This window comes from Hyla sarda, chromosome 5 (genome assembly GCF_029499605.1).
Source record: "Hyla sarda isolate aHylSar1 chromosome 5, aHylSar1.hap1, whole genome shotgun sequence".
In the NCBI taxonomy this organism is placed as follows: domain Eukaryota; kingdom Metazoa; phylum Chordata; class Amphibia; order Anura; family Hylidae; genus Hyla; species Hyla sarda.
This window is the reverse complement of record NC_079193.1, coordinates 212,122,769-212,138,370: the sequence shown is the minus strand read 5'-3', so window position 1 is coordinate 212,138,370 and position 15,602 is coordinate 212,122,769. Positions and strand designations below refer to the sequence as shown.

At 42.6% G+C, this 15,602-nt stretch overlaps 1 protein-coding gene across 3 annotated transcripts in view; it reads right to left on the bottom strand.

The window, feature by feature from the left end:
- BPHL (biphenyl hydrolase like) overlaps window positions 1-15,602 on the bottom strand; it is a 97,665-nt gene that overhangs the window by 61,277 nt on the left and 20,786 nt on the right. For all 3 annotated transcript variants that reach the window (XM_056521055.1, XM_056521054.1, XM_056521053.1), the window contains exon 3: window positions 13,200-13,366. In XM_056521055.1, the coding sequence (XP_056377030.1) occupies window positions 13,200-13,366 (167 nt within the window). The remainder of the gene's footprint in view (window positions 1-13,199; window positions 13,367-15,602) is intronic.

The window sequence follows — 15,602 nt, the reverse complement described above, 5'->3', positions numbered from 1 at the left end:
TTCCTAAACGGAGCCTCCAGCTGTTACAAAACAACAACTCCCAGCATTGCCAGACAGCCATTGACTGTCCAGGCATGCTGGGAGTTTTGCAACAGCTGGAGGCACCCAAGCAAATCCCTAATTTAGACCTCAAATGCACATGGCGCTGTCTCACTCCAGAGCCCTGTCGTATTTCAAGGCAACAGTTTAGGGCCACATATAGGGTATTTCCGTACTCAGAAGAAATTGACCCCATTTTGAAAACTACACCACTCACGGAATGTAATAAGGGTACAGTGAGCATTTACGCCTCACAGGTATCTGACAGATTTTTTTTCAACAGTTGTTCTTAAAAATGAAAAAATGAAAAATGTATGGGGTATTTCTCACAGAAAGGCCCCTCAAATCCACTTCAAACTGAACTGGTCCCGGAAAAATTCAGATTTTGAATTTTTCATGCAAATTTGGAAAATTGCTGCTATAATTTGAAGCCCTCTAATGTCTTCAAAAAGTAAAAACATGTCAACTTTATGATGCCAGCAAAAAGTAGACATTTTGCATATGTGAATCAATATATCATTTATTTGGGATGTCCATTTTCCTTACAAGTAGAGAGCTTCAAAGTTAGAAAAATTTTACATTTTCATGACATTTTGGAATTTTTCCCCAAGAAATGATGCAAGTATCGATGAAAATTTACCACTACCTTAACCCCTTAAGGACCAGGCCATTTTACACCTTAAGGACCAGAGCGTTTTTTGCAATTCTGACCACTGTTACTTTAAACATTAATAACTCTGGAATGCTTTTAGTTATCATTCTGATTCCGAGATTGTTTTTTCGTGACATATTCTACTTTAACTTAGTGGTAAAATTTTATGGTAACTTGCATCCTTTCTTGGTGAAAAATCCCAAAATTTTATGAAAAAAATGAAAGTTTTGCATTTTTCTAACTTTGAAGCTCTCTGATTGTAAGGAAAATGGATATTCAAAATAAAACATTTTTGGGTTCACATATACAATATGTCTACTTTATGTTTGCATCATAAAATTTATGAGTTTTTACTTTTGGAAGACACCAGAGGGCTTCAAAGTTCAGCAGCAATTTGGAAATTTTTCACAAAATTTTCAAACTCGCTATTTTTCATGGACCAGTTCAGGTTTGAAGTGGATTTGAAGGGTCTTCATATTAGAAATACCCCATAAATGACCCCATTATAAAAACTACACCCCCCAAAGTATTCAAAATGACATTCAATAAGTGTATTAACCCTTTAGGTGTTTCACAGGAATAGCAGAAAAGTGAAGGAGAAAATTCACAATCTTCATTTTTTACACTCGCGTGTTCTTGTAAACCCAATTTTTGAATTTTTGCAAGGGGTAAAAAGGAGAAAATTTTTACTTGTATTTGTAGCCCAATTTCTCTCGAGTAAGCACATACCTCATATGTCTATGTTAATTGTTCAGCGGGCGCAGTAGAGGGCTCAGAAGGGAAGGAGCGACAAATGGTTTTTGGGGGGCATGTCACCTTTAGGAAGCCCCTATGGTGCCAGGACAGCAAAAAAAAAACCACATGGCATACCATTTTGGAAACTAGACCCCTCAGGGAACGTAACAAGGGGTAAAGTGAACCTTAATACCACACAGGTGATTCACGACTTTTGCATATGTAAAAAATAAAAATAAATGTTTTACCTAAAATGCTTGGTTTCCCAAAAATGTTACATTTTTAAAAAGGATAATAGCAGAAAATACCCCCCAAAATTTGAAGCCCAATTTCTCCCGATTCAGAAAACACCCCATATGGGGGTGAAAAGTGCTCTGCTGGCGCACTACAGGTCTCAGAAGAGAAGGAGTCACATTTGGCTTTTTGAAAGCAAATTTTGCTCTGGGGGCATGCCGCATTTAGGAAGCCCCTATGGTGCCAGAACCGCAAAAAAAAACCACATGGCATACCATTTTGGAAACCAGACCCCTCGGGGAACGTAAAAAGGGGTAAAGTGAACCTTAATACCCTACATGTGTTTCACGACTTTTGCATCTGTTAAAAAAAAAAAAAAAATTTTTACCTAAAATGCTTGGTTTCCCAAAATTTTTACATTTTTAAAAAGGGTAATAGCAGAAAATACCCCCCAAAATTTGAAGCCCAATTTCTCCCGCTTCAGAAAACACCCCATATGGGGGTGAGAAGTGCTCTGCTGGCGCACTACAGGTCTCAGAAGAGAAGGAGTCACATTTGGCTTTTTGAAAGCAAATTTTGCTCTGGGGGCATGCCGCATTTAGGAAGCCCCTATGGTGCCAGAACCGCAAAAAAAAACCACATGGCATACCATTTTGGAAACCAGACCCCTCGGGGAACGTAAAAAGGGGTAAAGTGAACCTTAATACCCTACAGGTGTTTCACGACTTTTGCATATGTTAAAAAATAATTATTTTTTTTACCTAAAATGCTTGGTTTCCCAAAATTTTTACATTTTTAAAAAGGGTAATAGCAGAAAATACCCCCCAAAATTTGAAGCCCAATTTCTCCCGATTCAGAAAACACCCCATATGGGGGTGAAAAGTGCTCTGCTGGCGCACTACAGGTCTCAGAAGAGAAGGAGTCACATTTGGCTTTTTGAAAGCAAATTTTGCTCTGGGGGCATGCCGCATTTAGGAAGCCCCTATGGTGCCAGGACAGCAAAAAAAAAAACACATGGCATACCATTTTGGAAACTAGACCCCTCGGGGAACGTAACAAGGGGTAATGTGAACCTTAATACCCCACAGGTGATTCACAACTTTTGCATATGTAAAAAAATAAAATAAAATTTTTACCTAAAATGTTGGTTTCCCCAAAATTTTAGATTTTTAAAAAGGGTAATAGCAGAAAATACCCCCCATAATTTGTAACACAATTTCTCCCGAGTACGGCGATACCCCATATGTGACCCTAAACTGTTGCCTTGAAATACGACAGGGCTCCAAAGTGAGAGCGCCATGCGCATTTGAGGCCTGAATTAGGGATTGCATAGGGGTGGACATAGGGGTATTCTACGCCAGTGATTCCCAAATAGGGTGCCTCCAGCTGTTGTAAAAGTCCCAGCATGCCTGGACAGTCAGTGGCTATCTGGTAATACTGGGAGTAGTTGTTTTGCAACAGCTGGAGGCTCCGTTTTGGAAACAGTGGCGTACCAGACGTTTTTCATTTTTATTGGGGAGGGGAGGGGGGCTGTGTAGGGGTATGTGTATATGTAGTGTTTTTTTACTTTTTATTTTATTTTTTGTGTTAGTGTAGTGTAGTGTTTTTAGGGTACAGTCGCACGGGCGGGGGGTTCACAGTAGTTTCTCGCTGGCAGTTTGAGCAGCGGCAGAAAATTTGCCTCAGCTCAAACTTGCAGCCGGATACTTACTGTAATCCTCCGCCCATGTGAGTGTACCCTGTACATTCACATTGGGGGGGGGGGGGGGGGGGGGGACATCCAGCTGTTGCAAAACTACAACTCCCAGCATGTACGGTCTATCAGTGCATGTTGGGAGTTGTAGTTTTGCAACAGCTGGAGGCTCCGTTTTGGAAACGGTGGCGTACCAGACGTTTTTCATTTTTATTGTAGGGGTATGTGTATATGTAGTGTTTTTTTACTTTTTATTTTATTGTGTGTTAGTGTAGTGTAGTGTTTTTAGGGTACAGTCGCAAGGGCGGGGGGTTCACAGTAGTTTCTCGCTGGCAGCTTGAGCTGCAGCGGAAAATTAGCTGCAGCTCAAACTTGCAGCCGGATACTTACTGTAATCCTCCGCCCATGTGAGTGTACCCTGTACATTCACATTGGGGGGGGGGGGGGGGGGGAACATCCAGCTGTTGCAAAACTACAACTCCCAGCATGTACGGTCTATCAGTGCATGCTGGGAGTTGTAGTTTTGCAACAGCTGGAGACACACAGGTTGTGAAACACCGAGTTTGGCAACAAACTCAGTCTTTTGCAACCAGTGTGCCTTCAGCTGTTGCAAAAGCTACAACCCCCAGCATGTACGGACAGCGGAAGGGCATGCTGGGTGTTGTAGTTATGCAACAGCGGGAGGCATACTACTTTGGCTGGGGATGCTGGGGATTGTAGTTATGCAACAGCTGGAGACACACTGGTTTGCTACTTAACTCAGTGTGCCTTCAGCTGTTGCAAAACTACAACTCTCAGCAGTCACCGACAGCCAACGGGCATGCTGGGAGTTGTAATTATGCAACCACCAGATGCACCACTACAACTCCCAGCATGCACTTAAGCTGTTTGTGCAAGCTGGGGGTTGTAGTTACACAACAGCTGAAAGTACATTTTTCCATAGAAAGAATGTGCCTCCAGCTGTTGCAAAACCATAAGTCCCAGCATGCCCATAAGTGCATGCTGGGAGTTGTGGTGGTCTGCCTCCTCCTGTTGCATAACTACAGCTCCCAGCATGCCCTTTTTGCATGCTGGGAGCTGTTGCTAAGCAACAGCAGGAGGCTGTCACTCACCTCCTGCTGCTGCTTGATCGCCGCACAGGTCAGTCCCGCCGCCGCCGCCGTCGTCGCTCCTGGGGCCCCGATCCCAACATTAACGCCGGGGATCGGGGTCCCCAGCACCAGGGGTGCATGTCCCGCACCCGCTCACGTCCTCCGGAAGAGGGGCTGAGCGGGTGCGGGAGTGACACCCGCAGCAGGCGCCCTGATTCGTCGGCCGGTAATCCGGCCGACGAATCAGGGCGATCGTGAGGTGGCACCAGTGCCACCTCACCCCTGCAGGCTCTGGCTGTTCGGGGCCGTCTCTGACGGCCCCGATCAGCCAGTAATTCCGGGTCACCGGGTCACTGGAGACCCGATTGACCCGGAATCGCCGCAGATCGCTGGACTGAATTGTCCAGCGATCTGCGGCCATCGCCGACATGGGGGGGCATAATGACCCCCCTGGGCGATATGCCGCGATGCCTGCTGAACGATTTCAGCAGGCATCGGGCACCGGCTCCCCTCCGGCTAGCGGCAGGGGGCCGGGAAAGGACAGGACGTACTCCTACGTCCTCGGTCCTTAAGGACTCGGAAACGGGGGCGTAGGAGTACGTCCATTGTCCTTAAGGGGTTAAAGTAGAATATGTCACCAAAAAAACAAACTTGGAATCAAGTTCACAAGTAAGAGCATCCCAGAGTTATTAATGCATAAAGTGACAGTGGTCAGATTTGCAAAAAATTCTCTCATTCGTAGGGTCAAAATGGGCTCCGTCCCCAAGGGGTTAAAGTGAAAAATGAAAGAAGTAATCTGATTGGTTGCTATGGGCAACTCACCAACTTTTTTTGGTATCATGTTTACTTGTGCATGGTCAGCAAATCGTCATATGTAAACCAGGTAGAAGCTGGAACTTAAGCCACTAATTTGAAAGACCTTCACTTAAACTACTGTACAAAATATGAATGTAATACTGATGGCATTTCATCCGTAATACATCTGTATTCTAGTTCCATGTTACATATGTATTGCCATACACTTTTGTGAAACAGGCCTTAATGTGAGAAGTATGAGTGAATAACAAACAAAACAGAGAAGTGCATTTTATGCTCTCACCAGAAACCTTGCAAAATGTAGTCCAGAGTAGAGATAAAATACTTAACCCCTTAAGGACTGAGCCCTTTTTCGCAATTCTGACCACCGTCGCTTTACGAATTAATAACGCAAAAACGCTTTTACCGAATATTCTGATTCTGAGATTGTTTTTTTCGTGACATATTCTACTTTATTTTGGTGGTAAATTTTCGGCGTTACTTGCATCCTTTTTAGTGAAAAATCCCCAAATTTCATGAAAATTTTGTGTTTTTCTAACTTTGAAGCTCTCTACTTGTAAGGAAAATGGATATTCACAATACATTTTATTTTTCTTCACAAATACAATATGTCCACTTTATGTTGGCATCATAAAATGGACATACTTTTGCTTTTTGAAAAAATTAGAGGGCTTCAAACTAGAGCAGCAATTGAAAAAAAAAAAATCATGAAAATTGCTAAATCTGAAGGGACAGATGTTACAGAACTACAACTCCCAGCATGCCTGGGCAGTCCAAGCATGCTGAGAGTTGTAGTTTGGCAACATCTGGAGGGCTACTGTTTGGGCACCACTGTAACCGTGGTCTCCAAACTGTGACCCTCCAGATGTTGCAAAACTACAACTCCCAGCATGCCCAGACAGCCTTTGGCTGTCTGGGCATGCCGGGAGATGCAGTTTGGCCTTCCTAGTGGTTGCCACAGTAAAGATCGTTTTACTTTCACTTAAAATTCCCCCCCTCCACCGTCGATTCCCTACCTGATCCAGTATCCAGCAATCTCCAGGGAAGATCCCGGGTCCCCAGGCATCTTTTCCTGCAGGTACGGCCTCAATCTTCTTCCCACAATCCCCTCGACATCCAGGGGCGGGCAGAACGGGGGTTGCCATGGCAACCCCCTGTCCTGCGCTGCCATTGGTCAGAACTCCGTTCTGACTAATGGCAGGGGATAGGAGGAGATCACAGCTCTGCGACCTCACTCCTATCCCTTAGGCTGATTGGGACTGTCGCTGACAACTCCGATCAGCCCTATTTTCCGGGTGATCGGGTCACCAGAGACCCGATCAGCCCGGAATTGGAGAAAATCGCATGTCTGAATTGACATGCGATTTTCTCCAATCGCCGACATGGGGGGGTCTCAGGACCCCCCTGGGCAATGTTCCGGGGTGCCTGCTGAGTGACTTCAGCAGGCATCCCGATCCGGTCCCCAACCGGCTAACGGCGGGGACCGTAATTCCCATGGGCGTATCCATACACCCTGCGTCCTTAAGGAGTTAAAGGGAAACTACAGTACTTAACAACTTATCCCCTATCCACAGGATAGGGAATAAGCATCTGATCGTGGGGGGGGGGGGGGGGGTCCAACTACTGGGACTTCCCATGCTCTCTTGCCTGGCACAGCGTCTCTCCCTATGCACAGAGCTGTGGTCGCAACGCCCCCTTAATGCATCTCTATGGGAGAGTTGGAGATACACGAGTGCTTTGTCTCCGGCTCTCCCACAGAGATGTATGGAGGGGGTGTGTCAGCCATTGCTCCTTGGGGTAATTGACACAGCTCTGTGAATGGAGTGGTGGCAAGTTGCAAAGATGCCCATAACAACCAATCAGATCGCTTCTTTTATTTATCAGAGGCCTTTTCCAAAATAAAAGAAGCACTCCGATTGGTTGCTATGGGCAACTCAGCAACTTTTCCTCTTAACAGGTTTTGATCAAGGTAGCAAAAATGTAAAATATTTTCAGCTCACCTCCCTTTTGGAATTGCCCGGATTCAAGCTTGGCCATGCTTTGTACGACTCGCTAAAAGGAAAATAGCAGATGATCTAGCAGTCCCATGTAAAACTTCAATCTTCATTGCAAATGATTAAAACTTGTGAGCACATACAAACAACACTTCACCTAGTCGGCAACACACCCACAATGGACGTGTTTCGAACGCATGCGCGTTCTTGATCACCACAACACCAGTGCACTTCTCCACCTCTAAGTACAAGTCCCAGAAGGAGGAGCCAAAATACATGTGAATATAAAATCACATATTGTACATAAAAAAGAAACACTTGATAGGTTTAAAACAAGTACTCTGACATGAAGAATCACAAACACCACGCACGGCATGTGTTATATAGCAATACTCGCGTGCACAGATGTTCGAAGTGTAGAACCGTGACTTCCGTTACTCATAGCAACAACTGATAAAGAGCACGGAGACAAAACGAGAGATCTTTTTTAACAAGTTACACCATGGACTACAATACATTTTGCTACATCATGAATTTACAAGATACATTTTCATAATCAGATATATGGCACTTGGCCACACTTGATGAAATATTCAATAATGGAACATAAATTCCATTATTCAAGCCAAATGGGGCTCTGGTTTGTAATGTGAATTGCCAATATGCCTCCCGAAGTAGTTTTCACTGTAAATCTCCTCCTCTGATGGCTTTTTTGACTTTCTCAATTCCATATACTCTAAGATGCTCTATACTGCCACCATGTACTTCTGAGAAATGTAGGGATGCTCCCGACTTGTTTATAGTACTATTTATACTACTGGCATCATAAAGGTGTTCTCTAACTCTTACTTTCAGGTGCATTGAGGTGCATCCCACATATTTCAGATTACAAGCTATACACTCTATGATGTACACTATATATGTACAGTATAGTTACAATTGATGTAATGTTTTATATTATAAGTGTGACAATTAGTAGTATCTTTTCGCCACCCCACAGGTTTTACACCTGGTGGCTCCGCATTTGAAAAAGCTAGCATTCCGTAGCCAAGTGTTCACACTCGGCGTTTCTGACACAATTAAGCTGGGAGATAGGCTCTCTCTTAATGTGCTTGCTCTTTTTGGAACTACTGCTACTCCTCATGCTAATATGTGTGCTAGCTTCTCATCCTCTTTTAGCAGATGTAAATGTTTGTTAATGACATTACAAATACTTTTGAAATGAGGATTACGGTATATGTTATAGCCAGAACTGGCTTCTTAACTGTATGTTTGTCAGGTGCCTGGACTCTGCATTTACCCTTGGGTGTGAATAATTTTTCTCTATCCTTTCGTTGCACAATATTTCTAGCTCTTTTTAGTTGACTATGACTATAGCCCCTTTTGTGTAAGCGATCTTCCAAGGCTTGGGCTTCTTCCAGATATACTGATTGTCTAGTGCAATTACATTTGAGCCTGGTAAGTTCACCCACTGGCATTGCTTTAATAGTTTGTATGGGGTGATTGCTATCTGCCCGCACAATTGTGTTGCCCGAGACGGGTTTTCTGTACATGGATATTTGTATGTTCTGACCAGGGATCACTGAGAGTTTTAAGTCCAGGAAGTTAACAGTGTTGAGATCAGCATGGTAAGTAAATTTAAGGTTGAAGGAATTGGAGTTTAAATGATTCAGGAACATTGGTATGGAAGACATATCACCCCTCCAAATAAGGAGATCATCTATGAATCTTCCATACACTGCACATGATCTGAAAATGGGTTATTGGCCGAAAAGATAACATGTTCCTCCCAATATGAAATCAAGAGGTTTGCCAATGAGGGGGGGGGGGGGGGGGGGGGGGTAGGGGGGAGTCTCGTCGCCATTGACACACCACTCCGCTGTATAAAGAGTTTTTTGTCAAAACAAAAAAAAGTGACCTGAGGAACCATGTGACTTGTTTAATAAATTCACATAAGTTTCTGGTGTACTTGCTGTGGTGATCCAAGTGGTGTCCTAGGGCTTCTAATGCTATAGACCAAGGTATGCAAGTATACAACAATACCATGAACCAACACCACTCCGATCTCCACACAACTGTATCCAGCTTCTCCAAAACATCCCGGGAGTCCTGTAAGTAGTGTGGGACCCGCTGCACCAAGGGTTGTAACATCTGATCCAGCCAAAGGAATAACATTTCAAGAAGGCACGAACGGCTGGATACTATGGGTCGCATGGGAGGTGAATTAACCCCTTTGTGTGTTTTTGGCAGTGTGTGCAGAAAGGGCATTACTGGATTTTCCCCCAAAAGATTTCCCCCCCCAGATTTTCTACTGGTTAGTACATTTAATGCCTTTCCCTCCTTAAGAAGAATTTCCAATTCTCTAGTGAATTTTGGAGTACGATCTGCTAATAATTTACCCTACACATTTTCATCTACTAATAACTCCCATATCTGGGCTATATAATCACACTTGTCCATGACAGTTACTAAACCCCCTTTATCAGACATGTGGATCACAATGGAGTCAACGGCTTGCAATTCCCTTGCAATTCCATTGTGCAGCATCTAAATTGTTGCAAGTTCCTGTTCTATAACCTCTTGAAATTTGTCCATCCCTTCTGTGCGTGACTGAATGGAATAGAAAAATGGATTTCTGATCCTATGATTTATATTTCTGGCTATGTCCCTTGATGAAGACATGTTCGTGGTGTTCAAGTCCTGCAGGTCAGGCCATTAGAACTTGCTGTTCAATGAACATGAGGGATGAAAATTGATTGCTGATGTGAATTTTCTGGACACTCTGATTCTCATCTTGTATGTCAATGAAATGCGTATGAATTTATTGATTTCAACCAATGTATGAAAAACATTTAATTTGTTTGTTGGCGCAAAATTCAAGCCGCGCGACAATACATTCACATGGTTGGGGCTTAGGGTTTTTGATGATAGATTTAGGACGTTGTTTTTTTTTTTCACCGCTTTGCTGTGGGCCTGCAGTGTTTTCCACATATTTTCTGTTTCTGCGTTTGCGTCCAGCCCTCCGGGTTTTTTCCCTTTCTTGACCTTTCAGTTTTTTGATTTATATTGTGACAATGCATTTTTTGTTTCACATGTTGTTGAACTGTCTGAACAGGTGTTTTCATTGTCGTCCGTTTCGGCTTCAGTAGAACTGAAAGTGACCTTAGGTTGATTTTTAGGCTTGCGTGTATATCCATTCTTTTTCAAAGATGGACTTCGGAATGTTCACACTGCTTTCCCATTTTGCCCAATCATAAACCTGATTCAAAGTGTAATCCTTGGTACTTTACTTTTTTTGTCTCAAAGATATAATTTTCAAGTTTTTCTACATGGTCATTTAGATTATAATCTGGCAGATCTTTATATTTCTCTACTTCCTCCTTAGTTTTTTCTATATCATTTTTGAGGTTTACCAGTTTGGCATTCTCATATTTGATTATAATGTCATAGAGCAGGTGGTTAGTGTCTCATTCCATTCTCTCAACATTTCCTCACAATATATTGTGGTTGGTGTTTTCTCTATTCTCAGACCTCTCAAGATCATATTTTGACTTAAATAACTAATATTTTGATTTATATAACTAATAACTTGGATTTAAAGAAGTCACTTGATCCCACCATACTCTAGTTTCTTGTGTTAACAGTTTTTCCAAGTCATGTGATTGTGATAATGTATTTTGTAAATTCATGATGTAGCAAAATGTATTGTAGTCCATGGTGTGACTTGTTAAAAAGATCTCATTTTGTCTCCGTGTTCTTTATCAGTTGTTGCTATGAGTAACAGAAGTCACGGTTCTACACATCGAACATCTGCGCACACGAGTATTGCTATTTAACACATGCCGTACGTGGTGTTTGTGATTCTTCATGTCAGAGTACTTGTTTTAAACCTGTCAAGTGTTTTTTTTTTTATGTACAATATGTGCTTTTATATTCACATGTATTTTGGCTCCTTCCCCTGGGACTTGAACTTAGAGGTGGAGAAGTGCACAGGTGTTGTGGTGATCAAGAACGCGCATGCGCTTGAAACGCGTCCATTACGGGTGTGTTACCGACTAGGTGAAGTGTTGTTTGTATGTGCCTCTCAAGTTTTAATCGTTTGGAATAAAGATTGAAGTTTTACATTGGACTGCTAGATCATCTGCTATTTTCCTTTACTGCAGATTTGTTAAAACAATTAATCAGTTTTTTTTTTTTTGTTTTATAATAGTTTTGTATTGTCAATGGTAGGGGCACAATGATTTTATATATTTTATAGTGAAAAAGGCACATGTCTAATCTTTGGAACAGGGTGTCTGCTCTTCAGAGTTCAGACTGGATTATGCAGTAGTCTAAAATCAATACTTGCATTATGCTGTAAAATCTAATAAAAATGTATCTACTATGGGTACTTTCGCCGTTACAGTAATCCACACCATCACCACTCCACTGACAGAATACATAGATAAATCACGTTTATTGCTAGTGCTTTTATAAAGCATAAGGAGAATCTTAAATCTAATTTATTCCTTCTTTAGATAGTAGATGTGCATTAAAGTATATTTATTGTCCAAGTGAAAAGCAAAAGGTAGAATAACAGTGATATAATGTTAAAATAACATAACTTTTCATTAACAGTGTAAATGTTCATCTTTCTATATTTAATTGTTTATTTGCAATGCATCTATGTGAGAGCTCGTTTCTGTGCCAGAGAATTGACAGCAGACTCAGCAGGACGTCGTCTGTATCCAGTGCATTCATGTGTATATCTGTACCCTCAAGGCTCTAGTGACTTTTTAAAAAGTCAATGACCTGCTGTCTGGTACACTTAGTAAAAGTAAAGTCTCTAATAATCCATCACAACAAATAAAAAGTGCACAAACTGTAGACTAGATTTTATTCCATGTGTCAACTAAAATGCGCAGATTAAACTTCATTGCCTTAGAATTTTTTCTTTCTGCTGGTGAATACTAGGTAGCTTTTCGTCATCCCTCACTCAAATGGTGAATGCACAAGACGCAGCCCTATCTTAGATGCAAGTCCAGTAGAGTGTGCAGCAATTTTCCTGTTGGGTTTGTATCCAAGAAAAAACTAGTAAGCGTATGTATGAACTTTCAGGAATATGGGGGTACAATACATGGCTCATATACCTCAATATAAGCTCCATTATGGATCCAAACCAAAAGCAGCCATAAAGGGCCATGTGCATGAGTCCTAAAAGGTTTTCACACTTTATATACTGACTGGTTTGATACCGTTATTTTGTTGTCAATTTAAAACTTAAATCAAGAAAAAAGGGAACCAACTTCGACAAAACCCCTTTTTCATGTGCAATGGAAAAAGAAACCTACAAAGATTTTAAAATATGCACCATGCCAAAGTGTTAGATTTTCACCAAGGCATTCGTCCTTTGAAATGCAGGGCAGTAATGAGGAAACAGGCAAAATAAACATGGCAAGTCATCATGCTCTGTGTGTAGAGATAATTCCAAATTCCTACAGAAAAACATCAAACATCTTGTTGCAGAATTTTTGGTTTTTCAAAAGACCAAAACCTAACAAACAAGCAAAAAAATAAACAAAACAAAAAAAAAATCATAAAAATAAATAAATAAATAAAAAACTCCTGCTGCCAGAAATGTACCTAAACATAATGGGGCAGCTTTCTTAAACATCTGCATTTACATGCTGGCCTTTAGCTAAACTATGCTTTAGTAAAGTAAATATGTGGCTGTCTGTGTGCTACAGACTGAAATCTTTAGCAGCTAGTAGCTTGAGTAGATTTCATCTACAATTTATGGCATTTTTCTAGTGTAAGTTATAGTACAACTTTTTAGCAAAACAGTGATTGAGCAAAAAATATGCTTCTTTTTTTCTGCAGAAAAATGAAGCAGAGACATCACATATTCTCCCCATTTGGGATTGTCTATTCAATTTAGATATTTAATACAAGTTTCAGTAATTTACCTGCATCAAATCTACTGCATCTTTTGCATCCCTTGAAAAAAAGTCAGGAGGATAGTCTCGAGTTGGTGGGATGGAAAGTCCATATCCTCGAGGGTCCCACCCAATGACAGTGAAAAGTTCTTTATTTAGACATTTGAGTTGTGGTCCAAAGTCAGTTTGACTGCATCCTGATAACACAGAAAAGCTGAATAAACACTAAGAATGAGCTGTTATAAAGAAGTATATCAGTACATAGTAGATCTATTTAATTTATAAAGAAAATCCCAGTAATTACGTGCGAGGGCCTTTTTCAACATTACCAAAATAAATAGAACAGTGGCAAATATATCCAGTTATTACTTCATAAAGGGGTTTGCCAATTAAAAAAAAAAACACTTATTCCCTATGTGCAGGAGGTATAAGTGTGATCAGTATTGGTCTGATTGTTGGGATCCAACCAATAATAAGAACTAGGGACCCATGTTTCACCTAGTTGAATTGAGCTATGGTGGGATGCTGGTCTATTCAAATTCATGGGCCTGGCAAAGATAGCTAAGAGTTGAAAAGAACAGCAATGCACATACTTAACCCCCCACCATTAAAACACGGGGCAGAATATCCCAATTCTTGGGATCTGTGGGGGTTCCAGCAGTAGAATCCTCCTTTCTATCCTGTGGGAAATCCCATTTAAAGGCTAAAGACACCTTTGCAAAAAAATATTTTTAAATGCATTGTCGGTACTGAACAAAATTTTATTGGTTTTAGTAAAATATACTATAGTTTGTCTTCTGCAGCTTGCATTTATTACAATACACTGCAAGCTACTTGGTGCCATTCAGTGTTAATTCCAACAGCTTTAATGGCTCAGTCAGCAGCCCCTCTCTGCCTGACTGTTTTCCAGTCAGAGGGGAAGAGATGCAGTGACATTCAGTGACAGTTGTTGCACCCCCTTTATTATTTATAAGAGATGAAAACTAAATTTTTTTTGAATGAAAGGGGAAAAACAGCATTCACCATTGTTTTTGGATTTAACCTCTTAAGGACGCAGGGCGTATGGATACGAGTCCTTAAGGACGCAGGGCGTATCCATACGCCCGTGGGAATTCCGGCCCCCACCGCTAGCCGGTTGGGGACCGGAGCCGGATGCCTGCTGAAATCGTTCAGCAGGCATCCCGGCATATCGCCCAGGGGGGTCATTATGCCCCCCCATGTCGGCGATCGCCGCAGATCGCTGGACAATTCAGTCCAGCGATCTGCGGCGATTCCGGGTCAATCGGGTCTCCAGTGACCCGGAATTACTGGCTGTTCGGGGCCGTCTCTGACGGCCCCGAACAGCCAGAGCCTGCAGGGGTGAGGTGGCACTGATGCCACCTCATGATCGCCCTGATTCGTCGGCCGGATTACCGGCCGACCAATCAGGACGCCTGCTGCGGGCGTCACTCCCGCACCCGCTCCGCCCCTCTTCTGGAGGGCGTGAGCGGGTGCGGGAAGACGACCCCAGGTGCTGGGGACCCCGATCCCCGGCGTCCATGTTGGGATCGGGGCCCCAGGAGCGACGGCGGCGGCGAGGGACAGTCCAGCGATGAAGCAACAGCAGGAGGTGAGTTACAGCCTCCTGCTGTTGCTTAGCAACAGCTCTCAGCATGCAAAAAGGGCATGCTGGGAGCTGTAGTTATGCAACAGCAGGAGGCAGACCACCACAACTCCCAGCTAAAGTGCATGCTGGGAGTTGTAGTGGTGCATCTGCTGGTTGCATAACTACAACTCCCAGCATGCCCGTTTGCTGTCGGTGACTGCTGAGAGTTTTAGTTTTGCAACAGCTGAAGGCACACTGGTTGTGAAACTTAGAGTTTTTTTTTTTACCTAACTCAGTGTTTCACGACCGGTGTGCCTCCAGCAGTTGCAAACTACAACTCCCAGCAGTCACCTTACACCATGCACCGTACATGCTGGGAGTTGCAGTTTTGCAACAGCTGGAGGCACACTGGTTTTGAAACACTGAGTAAGGTCACAAACTCCGTGATACATAACCAGTGTGCCTACAGCTGTTGCAAAACTAAAACTCTCAGCATGTACAGTCTGTCAGCGCATGCTGGGAGTTTTAGTTTTGCAACAGCTGGAGGTCCCCCCCAATGTGAATGTACAGGGTACACTCACATGGGCGGAGGCTTACAGTAGGTATCGGGCTGCAAGTTTGAGCTGCAGCAAATTTTCTGCAACAGCTCAAACTGCCAGCGAGAAACTACTGTGAACCCCCGCCCGTGCGACTGTACCCTAAAAACACTACACTACACTAACACAAAAAATTAAATAAAAAGTAAAAAACACTACATATACACATACCCCTATACAACCCCCCTCCCCAATAAAAATGAAAAACATCTGGTACGCCATGGTTTCCAAAACGGAGCCTCCAGCTGTTGC